The 19,070-nt window shown below is 48.0% G+C and overlaps 1 protein-coding gene across 11 annotated transcripts in view; it reads left to right on the top strand.

Moving 5' to 3' along the window:
* LOC119397049 (ensconsin) overlaps window positions 1–19,070 on the top strand; it is a 177,079-nt gene that overhangs the window by 114,899 nt on the left and 43,110 nt on the right. For 5 of the 11 annotated variants that reach the window (XM_049417305.1, XM_049417306.1, XM_049417307.1 and 2 more), the window contains exons 5-8: window positions 93–354; window positions 1,290–1,388; window positions 14,080–14,607; window positions 18,304–18,510. In XM_049417305.1, coding sequence (XP_049273262.1) covers window positions 93–354; window positions 1,290–1,388; window positions 14,080–14,607; window positions 18,304–18,510 — 1,096 coding nt within the window. The remainder of the gene's footprint in view (window positions 1–92; window positions 355–1,289; window positions 1,389–14,079; window positions 14,608–18,303; window positions 18,511–19,070) is intronic. The other 6 variants (XM_049417314.1, XM_049417315.1, XM_049417313.1 and 3 more) reach the window with 5 other exon arrangements.

Here is a 19,070-nt window from a genome sequence, read left to right on the forward strand (position 1 = left end):
GTGACAGAGTAGAACAAGCTCTGTGGTATTATGTGTTTTCCTCAAGGCTAGGGAGGGATACAAGTGTAGTCTTTTTCTATACATGATTTCAGGAGCGGAAAGAAGCCATGCTGAAGCGGAACATGGAACGAGAAAGCAAGCTGGATGCTCGACGCAGCACTGCGAATCGTATGAGCATGAGTTTTGCTTTTGGCAGCTCTACGCCGAGGACCTTTGATTTGGATTTAGCCACCATGAGCTCAGCTGGTGCCCCGGTGCTGATGTCTGCAGCACCTCAGAGAAAATCGGAAGAGAGAGACTTTGAGAGCAGCCGCAAGAGGGCTGCATCAGCCTACAACTTGTGCCAAGCAGCAGGTAACTTAAGACATGCACTTTCAAAAGAAGCGGCCTTGATTCTCGACTGGCTTTGTTCTGCAGAAGAGGGAGTGAACTGTAACCAGAATATCAGGAAGATAAGTCAAATTTCGCCCATCGCACTGCTACGCTCGAGGGCCATGGGGATGCCAAGAGATTTAGGTGCACATTAAAGATTCCCTGGTGGTCGAAATGAATCCGCAGTTCCCCCGCTATGGCAGGCCTCATAATCATAGCTTGGTTTTGGCACGTAAAACCCCAGCAATTATTAATGTATTATCGGTGAAATTTCAATATTGCAAGGTAAATAGGTATCAAATTCGGTTTGCCATATTTTTATTTGTCTTGCCATAATGAGATTAACAATGTGGTGCCAAACTCCATGTTGGTTAGAGCAAGGGAAAAAATTTTTGTTTGCAGATACCCGAAACACTATACATATATATTCTGGTATCAAAATCACAAAACACATTCGAACCCGTTTATAACAAACTCGGAAAGTGCCATGAAAAGTGCTGTTATATCAGTACTATAAAACATGCTCAAATTAGGCTGGCTTTTTTTGCACTTTACTTTTATTACAGGGCTGTAACAATCCCGCCGGTGACCTAACCCTTTTCGCTTGATGAAGCGACAGCCGCTGCGTGCTTATGAGTGAATTAAGCTGCTTTTGCAACCAATGGAATCTCGGGAGAGTCCCACAAAGAAATAATTCACCCAGATGTCTTGAAAATCTTGTAGTTGTAAAGCTGCAATTTGTTACTGCTCTGTTTGCAACAGTGCACGTATTGTTTCACCTGTCTGACGACGTCATTCATTTGTCAGTTGAACTGTGGTCCCTGTCATCTTGCAAAACTGCCATTGGTGGAAATTGTGAATCGTGATGCATTGTTCTACAGAGGTGTGTACCCCTTGAAAGAAAGCTTCTCTTGCAGATGAGACCGACTCATGCCCAGCTCAGGGGGCAGTGCCTGATGTGGCATTTGTTTCCCCCACCACTGGGGGTTGGCTTGTGGGGTCAGGGGTCACAGTGGGTGAGTAGCGAGGAGGGGGCTCCTTTTGCTGCTTGCTGCACCAGCCAGCTGTTTGGTCGCTTCTGTCTGGGGAGGCCGGCGCTGTGCTCTAACACTCTCCTCCGCACAGAGGTCTGCATTGAGGACAGCTTCGTTTGTGCCGGGTGACACTTGACCCTGTGAAGCCCAGGACGGTGCCTGGTTACTAGTGCTTGGACAGCTGATGTGTGGAAAGATGTCCCTTCACTTAGTTGTCTATTCTTTATGTTTGCCACCATCATAGTTGTTATCATTTAATGCCAATCAGTGATCGGTCCCAGCACCTCTGTTTATATCATAGTGTCAAAAACACTTGTTCATATCGCAAGCAGCCAAGAATTCTTTGCCGGCCTCTGTGTTTGACTGAAATCTGTTTGTTTCAAGGAAAGGCATTGCATCTCATAAACTGGGTAGTGAATGTTATGGTAATAGCCATACTAGTTTCAGCATGTCATTTCCTCCTTTTCCTGATAGCTTTCTGGTTTGGTGTGTGCAGTGTTTTGTAGTCCATGTTCGCTTCACTCACTCTCCGGCTGCTTCGTGCCAGGATGATGTCATGATGTACAGTGCAGCTTGCACAGCACTGTAGTGTCGCATCTGTGGGCTTCTCGCTTACTTGTGCACTGATGCATTTGTGGTTTTGAATGCAAGATGTTTGGTAATAATGGCTTACTAACCCGCTTGTACTTTTACAGCTCACTAAAGCAAAACAATCAATCAGTTTGTGGAGGTTCTTTGAGCACTGTATTATCAATATTCTGCAATTACAGATTAAAAGAGAAAATGGCCATGATTGTGGTTGCAAAGTGGATTTGACATTTTTTTTTTTTTTCACATTTTGGCCATACTGGCTCGGCAAGATTTTCTGAAACTTGGTATGTTAAGGTTCTTGCTTCTGGAAGGGACGACATGCTTCATTTTTATCACTTGGGAACTCTGTATGGGCCTCTGCCAAAATCGATAACTTGATGGCGAGTTGGTGCGGAAAGCAAGGCAGTGTTGCCACCTGCATTTATCTTGTGCACGTTTTGTCACTGCAAGAGTTGTGCTTTTCGTGTTGTGGTAGGGTAATTTACTAATACGAGAAAGATGGGTTTCCTCTTTAGTTTCCCTTTAAAACATTCATAATTTGTGATGTCCTGCTAAAGAGTTTAAATTGCTTCTCTATCTGTGCATTTTTAACAACTTGGTGAATATAATTGAAGCAGTGGTTATGCCTCAGGATTTCTTTTACAATTGTCAGAAGTCGTCAATTTTCTGAATTGTAAACGCAAACTGCTTGTAGCCTTTTGATACCTGTAGGAACAGTGTTGATGTTTTAATAGCCAGTCTTCACCAGTTTGATAAGTAGTAATGTGGCTGAAGTATGACTAACAACACTGAAATAGCAATTTATTTTCCATGTTTGCTATTGAAATTCTCAAACTTGTAATTTGAGGCTGTGCATTTCTTTTTTTCTTCCTATTCCGATAACAATCACGTGCAAGCGAGCATGTTTTCACAGCTCTGACTTGAGTATAAAATGTATGCATGGACACTTAAATATGAGAAAGTTCTGCTTGACATATTAGGACCCATTACTTATGTAGTGCAGAGCAATATGCCTACATGAAGTACCAGTTCTTTCGCATCTTTTTAGGCAGAATTAGCATTTACTTTTATACAACTTACAAGGTGTGATTTGTAAGAGAGCATTACTTTGTGCATTGCATGTTCAATTAGCGTTTGCACTGTATGGAAGAGCTCTTCTGCCCTGCCATGGGCTCCATGTATAAAAATGCAAGCATAGCGATTGGCGCACAGTGTGGAGTTGTTCTGATGTTATGCCACCTGGTGGACAAGAAAATTAGTAGCTATGAAATGCCCCTTGTAGGAAAAATCAAATCGGCCCACCTTCCATTGAGTGCCAATTTGATCTTTCAATACCGACATGTGAAGCTTGGAAGTGGTGCCATAGGTGTTGATCCTTGCCTTTTCCTGCTTAGCAACTACATTTTATCCACCACGGAGGGGCACAATTGAACCGGTCTGTTTGCACTGTGCCAACAGGGGCACAAGAGTCGTGCCATGGAACAGAGCGTGTCTTCTTCCTTGGCAAGGAACCCAAGAGTAGTAAAAATGAATAGCTTTTAGATTTGTCAAATAAGCCCACCTAGACTGCTAACAGGCACTTGTAGCTAGAGTTCTTCGACCATACAACTTGTAAAACTCCCCAAATGCTCGATGTATCAAATGTAGACATGCCCTTGGCCAACACCTCTGCTGCTTGTAGTGCCACCTGTGCTTGGAAAAACAAGCTAATAGATAGCATTTTTTGTGTTGTGTTGCACTAGCTCGCAAGCAAAGCCACATTGATGAAGCAAGCAGTGTATTTATTCTCTGTGGCTTACATTTTGCTGAGGATACTGCAGCCTAGAATTGCTCTTGGACCTTTCTTTACCCTTTCGCTGTCACTGACGTACCCGTACGTCCTCCATTGTGCGTTGAAAAATTTGCGTCAAAACGCAAAGCTGGCATGTTTCTACTGGTCGCACCATCTGTCGAATCTTTCTAGAAGCTCGTATTTTCGCCCTGTGCTGTGTTGGTATTGCGAGTGCAGTCACTGACTCTTCGTCAAGTGGACGTATCATCATCATTTGTACAACTTCCTCATCTGTATATATCATCATCAGCATGTGTCAGCTCGAGCTCGACTCTAATAAAGATGTTCCTCATAAGTGGTAGAGGTGCTTTTTGATCCCCCCAGTCCTCGCACATCCTCGCTGGAGCTCCGCTCGTGTCGTTGCGTAATACCACCTGCCATGCCCACTCAAGAAAATCCTGGTACGTCCGACGCCACCGGCCCACTACAGTCTCTGCCTTCAGCCTCCGCTCTGGCCATTAACAGCCACCAGTGTGATCCGCCGGTGTTCTCTGGTCTACGAGGGGATGACGTCGAAGACTGGCTACAAAACTTGGACCTCGTCAGCAACTTGAACAACCCACAAAAGTTACGGAATGTCCCCTTCTACCTGTCTAATGTCGCGAGAACCTGGTTTTGGAACCGCCAACCAGATCTTCGCGACTGGGACACGTTCACGCAGCAGCTTCGTCAGATTTTCGGTGCCCCCCCCCCCCCCCAGTTCGGGCTGAGGCAGCGAAGAAGAAGCTGGCTGAACCCATTCAACTGCCCAGTGAATCATACACCTCGTACATTGAGGATGTTCTTGCATTGTGCAATCATGTTAACTCTGGCATGTCCCAGACCGACCACATACGGCATATTATTAAAGGCATAAACACCGTCGCCTTTAACGCTTTTGCTATGCAAAATACGGCCACCACTCAAGACGTCATCACCATTTGCCAGTGACTTGACCAACTCCAGTCTCTTCGCCTATGCTACGACACATTCGTCTTCCTGCGGCCCTTGACTTACTAGCGCTGATCCGCGACATTGTTCGTGAAGAGTTTCATGGGCGTTGCTCTTCCTGCACTCAGCAGTCTCCACTGTCTTCTGCTCCAACTGACTTGCGGGACGACATTAAGCAATAGATAGCGTCTGCATGCTGCCTAACGTGTCCCGATGGTCCCTGCGCTTGTCAGGTGCCAACGTACGCCGACGTTGCGGCACTCTCTGCAGCCACCACCGTCCCTGCGCCTACACCAGAAGACCATGCACCCATGGCTTTGTTGTCATCGCCGATGCGTCTACAGCCTTATTACACTGCACAGCGACCTCCTCGACCCATCTGTTACTACTGTGGCTACCGAGGACACATCTCAGTTTCGCAGAAGGTGCCAACAGGATGAGCAACGTGGCTGTGCTCTCGAGGAACGCGTTTGTCCAACCACGAGCTGCCTTACCACTCTTCCTTTCGCCGTTCACCCTCTTCTTACAGTGTTGACATGCCTGGGAAGTCTCACCACCGGTCACCATCTCCACATCACCGTTGTGTTGCCTCTACGAAGTGCCTCCCAATCCTCGAATGTCCACTCGGAAAACTCCCCGATGAAGTTTTAGGAGGGGAAACTGCATCCACCAGACAGCCAACAATTTCTCCAGAGCAACCATTGAACTTATTACAGTAAAAGCTCGTTAATTCGACACCCGTTAATTTGGATAATTCGGACGGCTCTCTTGGTCCCGGCCAAAGTGCATGTTAATTTATGGGACCAAACCTTCGTTAATTCGTCAGAATTGGGCTCCGTACCGCTTAATTCGGACAAATTCTGACGGCTGCCGCTACACAAATGTGTGGTAAAGCAGCGCTGGCACCACTGGGGCGAAACCGAAACTTGAGTGACATCGCCATCGTCATCAACTAGTGGGGGCGATCGCAGCGTCATCGAACGTCGGCGTCTTCTTTCTTCACTCCACTGCGCCAACTGCGCCTCCGACGCCATTTTCCCTTGTGTTGTGTCGGCACCGTCTCTTCTTGCGGAGTTCTTGTTTTTTCCCGTTGTGACTGTGTTTACATGTGAGGCCCGAGCGTGCGGCAGTAGCCGACGGTGGCATTGACGAGGTGTCAGCCAAGTCCACCGATGGTGACTGCCCGACCTTCGATGCTGTCCTTCCCACAGATATGACCCTTCAGGACTACATCGCGATTGATGATTGTGTCGCCACGACTGGTCTCCTGCCCGATCAAGAAATTATTAATGATGTCGCGACCTCATCGCACCTCACGGGAAGTCTCGGAGGCGCTTTTGATATTAGAGGGCGTTTGCCTGAGCACTTCCGACAGTTTGCGTGCTGTTGGCCATTTGGAAAAGTTAAGAAAAATTGTAATGTAAGCCGGAATCTGCGTGAAAACGCAGACGACCATTACAAAATACTTCAGCAAATAAAGGTATGCTTCTCCAACTTGATTTTAATGTTGTTTTTCCTGTTCATTCGTTAATTCGGACATTTTTTCCGGTCCCGTGAAATCCGAATTAACGAGCTTTTACTGTAGTAGTGTTAGTAGAAGGTGTACGGGTCGAAGCTCTTGTGGATACTGGCACTGCTATTTTGATTATTTTGCGCCGACTTTGTTGTTGCCTCTGAAAAGCGACCACGCCTTACTGCGGCCCATCTCTCCGTGCAGCGACAAGCGCCATCATTCGTCCACCCACTGGCACAGTGTACGGTTCGTGTTTGTATAGATGGTATAGTCTGTGGTTTTCTGTCAGTGCACCCATGCACTCATTTTGGATTGAGACTTGTTGTCTTCTGCATCCGCTTGTATATCTTGTCGTCAGCGCCTCATACATCTCAGTGCTTAAAATCGATTTACCAGCGCAAAAAAGACGGAACATTTAGGAAGGACGCACACACACAGCGCTGTGTGTGTGTGTGTCCTTCCTAAATGTAGCGTCTTTTTTTGCGCTGGTAAATCTATCTTAATCATGAACCAACTCGCCCAAGCAGCCGTTTTAGCATCTCAATGCCACTGACTATTCTTTGCCTGAACACGAAGGGCACATTCGCCTCATCACCACGTCAGATTATGTTCTTGGGCCATCCAGAGAATGAATAATCAGCGTTAATTCCAACAACCTTGTGGATGGTGACGTGCTACTTTGCGGTCATACCCTACATGGAGGCATTCTCATTATTCCAGGGCTTATTCGCTTCTCTCACGGGTCTGCCTTGCTTACTGCCCTAAATAAAACCCCCGAACCCTTAATGCTGCCCTGTGGATCAACAGTCACTTGCACGGTTGACCTTCATCCCATTACAGTTGTTGCCCTTCCGAGTCAAGAAGACCTACCAGAGTCAAGCTCGCCGCCACTGAACTCTTCCACACCTTTGTTGACAACCATAAGCCCTGATCTGACAGCAGCCCAGAGTCAAGATTTACTCTGTGGGAGAGCACGCGCACCCATTTCCTTTCCTTAAAGGGGTACTGACACAAAATTTCGCGGCCGAGATAGCCTGCTGGATCGATTTCCGTGTACGTGCGTGTACCATCTGCGAAATATCGACAGCGAATAAAGCTTGGAAGGTATTTTATATGAATATTGAAGTTCGCGTGCGCGATCCAGCATTACAGGGCGCACCTATTGCATTGACACCCTCGGAGGTGACCCGAGGTGACCCCCCTACTTCCCCTACGTAACCGTTGTAGCCGGTACAACAAGTTGTGATGACGTCGTAGCCGCCATTTTTGTTTTGACGCGCTCGCTGCTGCGCTGTTGGTGTCTCAAGGAAATCGTCGCCAACAGACGACGATGAGGAGGACGACGACAACGAGGACGATGATGGCGACGACATCGCGCAGCACGTTCGGCAAGCGTGCGAATGCGAGGAGACGACGCGAACAGCGCGGAAGTGCGTCACACTTCTGTGTGCTGACGTGATCGAGAGCTGCAGCCGTTAGGTGGTGATAGTTGCACCCGGAGGCTTATCGTTTTTGAAACCGAAACTGACACTGGTCGGTAATGAGGAGCCTGTAATTAATTATCTGTCGCGCGCTGCAGCAAACGATGTGCCGTGTTATGACTAACAGGCCCCCAGCAACACATTGCATCAAAAAAACGCGAGGCCAAAATTTTTGTGTCAGTACCCCTTTAACACTGGCGCGATCGCGAACTGACGGCGGGAGCCAAAGGGCTACTAGGAGAGGAGCACCGTCGCCCCTTTCTTTCCCGCCGCTCCTCGCATCCCTGCTCGCGGGAAAGGGAACTTGCCCCCTGCGAGGGAAAGAACCCTCGCCGTGCTGACCTGCCAGGTACCACCCCAAAAACCGCGAGCCGACCATCGACCGAAGCGTTACCCTTTGTTTTCTACTGGAGCGGACTATCCCTCTACGCGATATTTATGCGTTATTGCTAGAGTAGCAATAAAGCGTTGTTTGTTGTTCTAGCCTGTTGCCTTATTCGCCCGAACCCGTCGTAGCTGCGATGACTTGCGCTACGAGAAAGGGACGTTGACACGTGCACGGTACGACTATTTGCGGCTGGGACCGGAGCTAGGTTTCTGCACCAGCCGTGCATAGAGCGGACCCCTTCAACTCACATGATTGAACTGGCATTGTTTTCTGTTCAGCGTTAACTCGCCCGTCCTTTATTACAGCTGCCTCTACTCACTGCATTCAGACTGACGGCTCCTGTATTATTCACCGGCGCCCGTATCGCATGTCTCTGGCGGAGCGCAAGATCATCGAGCAAAACGTCTCAGGCATGCTTCGACGGAACATCATACTACTTCCTTCTTCGAGTCCCTGGTCCTCCTCCCCAGTTGTTTTAGTGCAAATGAAAGATGGAACAGTACGTTTTTACATCGATTACCGTGCGCTGAACAGGATGACATGCAAATATGTTTACCCCCTGCCAAGGATTGACGACGCACTGGATTCGTTGCTTGGCGCCGAGTATTTTTCTACCTTGATCTGCAATCCGGCTACTGGCAAATACCGATGTCTGAATCTGACAAAGAGAAGACCGCTTTTTCCACCCCAGATGGGCTGTATGAATTTAATGTAATGCCTTTCGGACTTTGTAATGCACCCGCTACCTTTGAATACATGATAGACAGCATGCCGTGCGGTCTGAAGTGGAAAACCTTTTTATGTTACTCTGACTACATAGTAGTGTTTTCATCCATGTTGCCGCAGCATCTGCAACGTCTCGAAGAAGTCTCAGCCTGCCTTGCAAAAGCTGGCCTGCAGCTGAATAAAAAGAAATGTAGCCTCGCCAGCAAGATGATCAAGGTTCTAGGGCACTTAGTCAGCAAAGAAGGGATTCGACCGGATCCTGAGAAGCTTGCGGTGTTCTTGGGTTTCCCCATCTGCTGCATCAAAAAGACCTGTGCAGTTTTCTCGGCTTGGCATGTTACTTCCGGCGCTTCATACGCGACTTCGCAGAGCTTGCATCTCCACTCCATCAACTGCTCACAAGTAACGCGCCCTTCGTTTGGTGCGAAGGCTGTGAAAGGGCTTTCTTGGCATTGAAGCAAGCCCTGACATCTGACCCGGTACTGTGCCACTTCGAGCCAGGCGCACCCACCATCCTTCACACTGACGCTAGTGGTCATGGTCTCGGTGCAGTTTTCCTGCAACGAGACACCACCGCACGCGAATGAGTCGTCGCTTGCACCAGTCGTGCTCTGACTGCTGCAGAGAAGAAGTACACAATAACAGAGTAAGAGTGCCTTGCTGGTGTTCAGGCAGTACAAAAATTTCGCCCATACCTCCATGGCCGCCACTTCACAGTCATTATCGGCCATAACACACTGTGCTGGCTTTCGTCCCTGAAAAACTTATCAGGTCGCCTTGGTCGCTGGGTGCTTCGCTTGCAGGAATATGATTTCGATGTCGCCTACAGACCTGGAAAGAAACACCAAGGCGCTGATTCTCTCTTTCGCTGCCCTCTGCCCAGCCGGGATAACTCACCATCGCGACCTCCCACCGAGACTGCTCTACCCATCTCGGCGCTCAGTTGGCTAAGATCCAGCAGCCCATCTGTCCTTGTGTCGCATCAACGCGTCAACCCTTACTGCTGCTCTGTTCTAGCATGAAAGGTACTTCTGCTCCACCGAACACCCGACTGCATCGATAACCTGATCGATTCAAGATTCACAGTGGTGCTTTACATCGTTGCGTTTATCACGTCGATGGAAAGAAATGGGTCCCAGTTATACCATGTTCTCTGCAACGTGAGGTTCTTTAAACATTTCATGATGCTCCCACCACCGGCCATCTTGGCTACCATAAAACGTACAAGAAAATACAAAGTCACTGCACCTGGCCTGGCCTCTCTTCGGTTGTTACCAAATGCGTTGCATCGTGCATCTACTGTCAAATCTGCAAGCGACCCACCACTGCTCCTTCTGGCCTCCTGCCACCTCTTCCTTGTCCCACTTTGCCTTTCGAAGTCGTCGGGATAGACTTGTATGGGCCCCTTCCCGTGACTTCCAAAGGCAGTCGTTGGATTGGGACGGCTGTTGACCATCTAACCCGCTATGTGGAAACAGCCTCGCTACAAGCTGGGACTGCCACTGAAGTCGCCATTTTTTTTTCTGCGCAACTTATTTTTACGTAATGGAGCTCCATGCATTCTGCTCAGCGATCGCGGCAAAGTCTTCCTTTCTTCTATTGTTGCTGAGGTTTAGCGTGCCGCCAACACCATTCACAAGACCACTTCTACTTACCACCCGCAGACCAACAGCTTGACAGAACGCTTTCATTGCGCGCTCTCGGACGCGATTGCAATGTACAGCTCGTAACACGGCTGCGCAATGCACCACCGACTTTTCTCCCTTTTTCCTGGTCTGTGGCTGCTCACCGAGTTTTGCTTTGGACGTCTCGTTGCTTTCGGCTCCTGCAACCTCAGCAGGTCCTTTATCCGAACAATTTTTGTCTTGCCTTGCACACTGCCATCACCTGGCCCGAATTAACTCCCAGGAAGCTCGGAAGTCTCGGTACGACTCGACTCCAGTGCGTGTTCCCGGCTTATGCGAAAAATTCATGAGTCGCTTTATTGGACTTCGCACAGTCATTGAGCAAACATCCCCCATTAATCACCGTGTCTCACCCCTTAGACCTCCTTCGATCACCGTTGCTGTGGGACAGAAATCGTGCATGTTTCTCGGTTGAAGCCATATACGCGACGCACCTCTTAAAGGGACCGACAACTGCCCAGAATATGAAATGAGTTGACTCCACTGATGTAAAGATTGTCCGTTGCAGTGACTCAAACCAACCCTGTTTTTTTTGTGAGAGATGGATTTATATTTTTATTTCTTAATTGAAAGTCGCGAAAAATGACCTGTGGCGCCTCTTGCGGCAAAAACATGAATCATCCGATGAAGACGGCCACGTGACCATTGATTGCTGTACGCGGTCAACGATTTTTTTGTTAATATTGAAATATTGTTCGTTTCTTTATATTAAAAGGTATTACTCCATAATAATGTACATATAGGCCTGCGTTAGTAGTATGCATTAAAGTGGCGCTGCCTTCGCGTGACGTAATGATCCCATGCTCGTCAGCGCGTCTTGAGCAACTTTTCAGCGTGCCCATGCAACCGTGCACGCAGTTTCAAGGTCGCTAAGATTTTGGGGCGACATAGTTTTGCTCCTACACTTCGTCTCAGAAATGACGCGCGCTGCTACTCGGTGCAGCCGTGCATATGCACAGTTACGTTTTCGATTACTTGGCTTGGCTCGTGTATCGAGAGAGTAACGACGCCGGGACAAGCCATCCATGACACAGGCGCAGGCAACCTTGGGCGCAGGCGCACACAACGCTGTACAAATACCGGGAAGGTGTATAAAGCCACACATCTCATTGTAACAGCTTGCTATTTTCAAAAATGGTTGGAAAGCTCAAAATAAAGGTGGTTAAGCATAGTTACAGTAACTCCTGCGAAAGGAGAACAACAGCTTTCACAAGGGCTAGCGGCATCGCTATCAATTCTCAGCGTTGCTGGAGCAAGCCTCCATGCGTGTTTGGAGCCTTTCAGATCGAAAAATACTGCTTATAAAATAACTACGTGCTTTTAGGATAAACCACTGCAGCTACAAACGCTACGAAGGGTGAGCTTCCTGTCGTGCAGTAAAAAACTGGGTCGAGAAAAAACAGTTGTCGGTCCCTTTAATACTGTCGTGCGGCCAGGCGGCCGCTTCCAGCGCGAGAGGGAATCAGTGTGAGCGCTGTCGCTGACTCGTCTTTGTCAAGTGGACATATCATCGTCATTTGTACAACTTCCTCATCTGTATACAGTCAACTGCCAATTTTTCGGATGCCCGATTTTCTGGACATGCTCGAAAATTCGGACGCTTTCGCGGCACCGTCACCAGCCCCATAGACGTCAATGTATTAGAATGTCCAAAATTTCGGTTGCTGAAACTATTCCGCGTCCGATTTTTCGGACTTTCTGCCCAAATTGCAGGTCCGAAAGGCATCATTTGAAGCCCCCACGTCTGCCGCGTCTATCATCTCGTATGTTTGAACCAGCGCTTTCGCGAGTCGATCTGTTTGAGACTGTAGCAGAGTCTGAAAGTCAGCTTTGCCACAATGCCGAAGCGTTATGGGGTGAAGCAGAGCAGAAATTCAAAGGGGCCGCTATCATGGCGCCGTGTGGCGATGTTACGGATAAGCTGCGGAAATGCACGGAGGCGTGATGGCGGCAGCTGGCAAACGCGCTTGTGCAGCTTATCGCTGACAAGCCTTACTATAAGCATCTTCGGTTAACTGCTTGGTAGTGCATGTGGCCTAGCGCAGTTAATAGTTGCATGCATACTGCATGCATTTAATAGGCGAGAACACAAATGCGCCGCGCCGCCATTCCTACTGTCCTTTGTGCGACATCGCTAAGTGCACCGCACACACGCGTTGCCTTCACGGATGAAACCAGCTTGCCATTGCCGCGCCCGTGTGCGGTCACGAACAAAGTGCTGATCACGAACTCTTCCTTGATAAATGCGTGCGTACGATACAGCAACAGTACAGTGACGGTGTCAGCTTACTTGGCGATGTGCTGCACGTAACTAGAAACGATCGGTTTGGCGCGGCAGCAAAATCTGCGTATTGGCGGAGATTTGGCGATGTGTGTGCGCATCGTTTACATGTGCACACGCATCGGGGAAAGCCGGACGAGTCGTCCGCTCTTCCGCCACAGTCTTTGTGTTCCGCGTCATCGTTTCCAAATGCTTCATGCGAGAGAGAGCCGTAATCTATTCCGCGCTTTGCTGTTATCAGCGGCACTCATCACGAGATGCATTCTTGCAAGTGGCAGTTGGCATGTAGTTAAGCGGGGTTCGCGGCAGGTACCGAATGTATTTGCGAGAGCCTGGGCGCGCACCAAAATGCCTGATAATTGTATTGGGAGGCATTAAAGCTATTTCGGATGTGGCTGTGGCGATTTGACCGCTTGAGCGGAATAAAAGCGCATGAATTTGTTTTTTCGGACTGCCATTTTTTGGACGATTTCGTGGTCCCTAGGGAGTCGGAAAAATGGGATGTTGACTGTATATCATCATCAGCGTGTGTCGGCTCGAGCTTGACTCGAACAAAGTGGTTCCTCATATATTGAAGAGTACGGAGCACCCACACCTCTTTGCTGGGGAGTCACTTCACATGCACTACTCTCTTGGGTATTACTCTCTTCGGGCGATCACGGGTACAAGGGTGCAACTACGGGTATGAGGGTTGTTCTGCCGTAGGTTTCACCTGCACCGTGTCAACATCATATCTGATGTTGACATGGTGGGGCACTTATCCTGGAAGCAGGCATTGCAAACAGAAAATATGCAGAAGAAACGTGATTTCTTGCCCAGATTTTTTCCTTTTGACGCGTCATGTTTCGGACCGTCGGCGAGCTCGACTCTTCAGCCGGATGCACATTAATTTGATGAGTGTTTCAAGCTTCCCTGATATTCCCGAAACCAAGTCAACACTCGGGTGCGTCACGGCCAGAAACATCTAATAGGGAAAGGGTTAAAAGTACTTCTTTTTGCTGCAGCAACTCGCGCAGTGACAGTGAAAACTGCAATGATCGTGGCGATGTGGTGTGTTTTGTGCTGTCGCTCCCAGGTGGCACATCAGTGGTGCAGCTTGGTGGCACGCAGGTTACTGCCCTGTTATAAAGGGGGTGCTATCCTCCACAATTTTGGAACGGAGTTTTGCAAGTGGTATGATTGTAGAACACACTTGTAGCACCCATGCTGCTGTTTGAGTGCCCTACAGCTGGCTCTTGGCCACGCAGACTCTCGCAGACGTGGCCCACAAGTGCCCTGCTTGGTGTCTGGCCCAGGAGACGACCCCATGACGCGCAGCATGACGGCGCTGCCGAGCCAACACAGCCGTGGCCGGCGCAAGACGGACCTGATGCCAGTGATCCCGTGGAACCGGAGTGCCGCCACCTCGCGTTCTCGATCACCAGCTACAACCGCGTCCTCAGGTGTGGCTCAGCGTGCCGTGAGCATGTCGCGTCTGGATGTGCTTGCACAGCCCCGGCGGCCACGGCTGCTTCCGGCGAGCCCCAGCACGAGCTCTGCCCCACTGCCAAGTATGGCTGCCAAGAGCATGCTCAACTTGTCTTCGGGCAGCCCTCCTTCCAGGCGGGGGGTGGTGGTAGACATGTCGCAAAGCATGATGTTGCCGGCCAGGGGTGGGTTGGGGGGAAGCAGCAAGCTGCGATCGGCACGCAGCATGAGCCAGCTGGCTATAGCACCCCGCCCCACACGGGCCTCCCAGCTGAGAGCCACGAACCGGATGATGGCCGTAGGGGCAGGTAGGTGTCTGCACTGCTTCTTCTTACATTACAGACCAGGAATGCACAAAAACTTGCTCTGGTTTCTCACTTCATTCACATCCACTTGACTGCTTCTACAATGCAACACCACATATAACAGTGGTTGATCATGGCATTTCATATTGTCTACAGTTGGCCCACAGGCAGTGGAATTTTATCTCGTCATCACTGTAGTAATTGAACTACGCTTATCATTGGAATGTGTCCAGAAAACCATCTCTTACACAAGCTGGACATTTAACTGGCACTAATGTTCACAGGGGTGATTGTCAGAGCCAAGGACAACTGGGAAAATGCAAGAATTGCAGGGCAGCTAGGATAAGTGCTGAAGATAGGAGGTTAGGAACAAATGTGTGTTTCGAAAATCTCATTCCATATCAAGAAGTGGGCAAGGTCGACATGAAGAGAGTGGATTCCAAGAGAAGGCAAGCGGCAGAAGGTTAGCTGAGCAGTTTGCAGGGATAACTTGCACAGGACCGAGTTAATTGGAGATGCATAGGAAAGGCTGATGACGAGAGGATAAGTGCTGAGACCAGAAGAGCTTGGGCGGGGGCTAGTTGGAACATACGGTAGAAAGATTTTTAGCGCTGCAAAGTTGAGGACAAGAAAGACATGAACAACACAGATGACTGTGTTATTTTTGTCCTCAACTTTGCAGCGCTAAAAATCTTTGTACAGCTTAGACCAGGCCTTGTCCCAACCTTCTCTTTTCTTCAACTGTGATGATGCGTGCTCAGTTTTAAGACTTAAGTACATTGCAATGGTGCAAGTAAATTGATTTTAAGCACTTGTCAGTTCAGCAGCTGTCATTGACATATCAGTGCAAAACAAACCCAAATGTGTGACATTTTCTGCGAGCTTCTTAAGCATTAAGAGGTTCTGTCCTGTTAGCAGCTTAACTCCCCAGTTTCATGACATACTATTATGTTTAAAACTCGACATTTGCATACTTTCCTCATTACACAAATAACTGGTAACTTTTCCAAGAACATACGAGGTACCATGAAAAGAATTATTTGAGAAGTATATAAAAAATTTGTGCTAAGTGAAATGTGTAAGCTCCCAAGTGATTGACAAGTGGCACCTGCATGCTTGTGAGTACCCTGACCCTGGTGATGGGTTCCTTTCCACCACTTGTGAGTATGCCATCCTTCTTTTTCACCAGCACTTTGCATGCAGTTCTCTGTGCTGCCTGGAGGGAGGGTGGGCCTCAATCAGGTTTTTACTCTATTTCACTGCTTGGCAAGCACACTGTGACTGCCTCAAAGAATTTGTGGCTTCTGGCTGTGTAGGAATGTGTATCTACTCGTATGTGCACGACACACACTAATCTTCAGGTGTGGGCTTTTCTAACTTGCACATAAGCTCTTCTAATTGTAGTGTCCTGCTAAAGTGAATGAAGAAGGTGACATTAAAAGAGCACTGACATGATTTTGAAGCACCACAAAACCGCATAATGGACATTTTTTGTTTCCTTGGCATGTTAAAGGGGTACTGACATAAAATTTCACGGCTGAGATACCCTACAGTACCGATTCTCATGAACATGCGTATATCACCCACCAAATCTCAACAGCGAATATGGCTTGGGAGGGGATTTATATGAATTTTTGAGTTGGACTTCCCAATCCAGCGCTGTACGCTGCACCTTGCAACATTGATGTCATCTAAGGTGACCTGAAGGTGACCCCAACTTCCGTCACCACTGCAGCCGAACTCCGCGCTGGCGCAGCTAGTAACGACATCATATTCACCATTTCCCTTTTGTGGCAACTACTAATATCTGGCTGCTGCTCACGAGTCTGTGCCCGACATGAGGAATGTCATCACAATGATGACAGTGACGAATGCGATGCAGTGTCTATGTGCTCACATGGTCAAGTTTGTTTACCACACTGCATATGGTGGACCCAGTAACTTGTCATTCTTGGAGCTCTCCTAAACCGAAACTGAGACTGCTTTGTAATAAACAGACTGTAATTGTTATCTGTGACATGCTGCCCCAAGCAAAGTGCTGTATTATGACTAACATGCTCGAGCAACTTATTGCGACAAAAAAAAGCCAGACCAAAATTTTTGTGTCAGTGCCTCTTTAACACACTCCATACACTGGACCCAGGAAGCAAGTACAAAATATTGTCCGATTTTAAAATTTTCGTTGCCAGAATCTGCAAGCCAGCCACACTGCAGTGGGCATTATTGTGACGTGTCAGCATAGTTGCCGAAATCTGTCAGAGTTGTTTGACGACAATTCACTCGTTGTTTACGTACACCACGTAAAACTGACAGCTGACGACAGAGCTGCTGCTAGTATGTTGGAGGTCTCCACATGACATAGACCTGCATCAGACAGTGTTTACAGGTCACTGTGAAACTGTCCCCTCGATATCGAAACGGACGCGTTTTTTCAGATAGCAGTATCAAAAATATATTCGTTGTGTTCCGAGGCACCACGATACTCTTGTTAATGTTCTTGACACTGGTTCCCTTATTTAGAGCAACAATAAGAGAATTTCTAAAATTGTTGTAGATACTCCTTCAAGTGACAAAAGCAAAGGTTCTTTTTTTTTTTTTTTGCTTCGGTGGCACTTCTATCTCTTGTAAATGCATGGAAGTTCCCACTGCAAGGGTGCATTCAAATGTTAAAGACAACTATAAAAGCTAGTGACATGCATATTGTCACGTGTTAGTGACGTCGACGAAGACAGCAGTCAGCGTTTTCAAGATGAAACTGTTTATTTGGCCGAACTTGGGGCCAGGAAACGGAAAGTTAATTTACAGCAATACACACGGTATGCACTGATAGCGGCGAACAGTGCGTCGACCGTCGATCAACTGACAAGCGGTCAAGCGCGTCGGCTTTTATACAGGTGCTATTGAACTTTCCAGCGATATCGCTGGCGGCGGCGTTATCTCTCGTCAAAGCTGCGGCGCGCAATCTTAACGGAATGTTCTAAAACAGTCGCGAAACTTCTTACACATCGCGGCGCGGCTTACAGTCTTAGTGGGTGAAGCTTCAACTCATGAAATATAAGACCCGCAGCAATCTCAAATGATGGTTGATTGATAACATTTCATGTGCATGCCAAATCTGCCCATGGGTTGTCATAAAACTTAGACCAGTGTCGCGTCGTGCGTTAGTTAGATGTGCACTATTAACACACAGGAGAGTCCTTACTTTTCTATTTCCTAGCATGCCTGTTTATGCATAAACTAATGTGACCCCTTGCACGAATGGCTTGCTGATGTGAGAAGCAGGTGTAATGCTCCTATGCTAATTTCTTTGAAAACATTATTTCTAACTTTGAAGCATGTATATCATAAGAAAGTTGAAGGGAGAGCAGTTTTATTGGTATTCAGTACTGAATCCTTGCCATGTAGTAATTTCGGGGTGCAGCCATCATGCGGGGAGGATCTAATTTTGACAACCAATTTCACGCGCAGGCGCTTGTAGACCGGACTGCTAGGCAGCAGGACTGGATGGGATTCATGCAGGCCAATGTTGCATGGACATTGTGCATGATTGCGGTGTGGAGTGAGAGGGGGGGTTCCCGGAATGGCCTGAAAATGTGAAATTAGCTGCGAAATTGGAGGGAGCACTTGCTCGGCATTTTGGAATTTTTCTTTTGTCTAAGTGGAGTATTTTCTCAAGTCTGATTCCGTGTCGGTGTGTAGCTACGGGCAAGGAGCAACAGTCACCATCACGGCCTCGTTCGTCTATGTCGGTGGCATCGGAACACTCAGTTGCCTCCAGCCAGATGTCCTCATCAGTGGTGATGCGTCCAAGGCCACCTCCACGGAAACCCAGGCCACTCAGCATTGCTGGCACCATCCCGGACAAAGCACTGCAAAGTAGGCAGAATATCCCACCAGAAGAGACAGGTATAGGCCAGCAACTATGCTTGACAGGCACATACAGTAGACTGTTGATAATTCAAACTTTTGGGTAATTCAAACAAATGTTTAAGGGACTGTCTACCGCTCGGAAAAAAATTTCTGATTGCGGTGAAAATGAGAAGATCGTTCATCACATTGGCGGCAACGAGCACGCTTTTGCCCCATAATAAAAGGAATTATATTTTTAATTTGACATTGAAAATCGTGAAAGAATGACCGCTAGCATCACCCAACAGCGATGTGGTAAATCTGCCGGTAGGACAAGAAATCCTCGCAGGTAGACTCATTTTGCTTAAAAACAAACGTATATGTAAACCCGACTTGTTGCACAACCAGCAGGAAAGATAGAGCTTCTTTCCTGCTGGTTGCGCAGCAAGTCGAGTTTACAAATATGAACCAACTAGTCTGCAAAGAAGTATTGCTGCAACAAACGTATAACTTGAAATTGTATTTTACGCACTTGAGGCAGCTTTCGGTTGCGTCAGATAGTAATTTTTTGCTTTTTTTTTCTCACGCATCTGAAGAGGCACCTCGTGGCGCTGCCT

Source organism: Rhipicephalus sanguineus, chromosome 6 (genome assembly GCF_013339695.2).
Source record: "Rhipicephalus sanguineus isolate Rsan-2018 chromosome 6, BIME_Rsan_1.4, whole genome shotgun sequence".
NCBI classification, from domain to species: domain Eukaryota; kingdom Metazoa; phylum Arthropoda; class Arachnida; order Ixodida; family Ixodidae; genus Rhipicephalus; species Rhipicephalus sanguineus.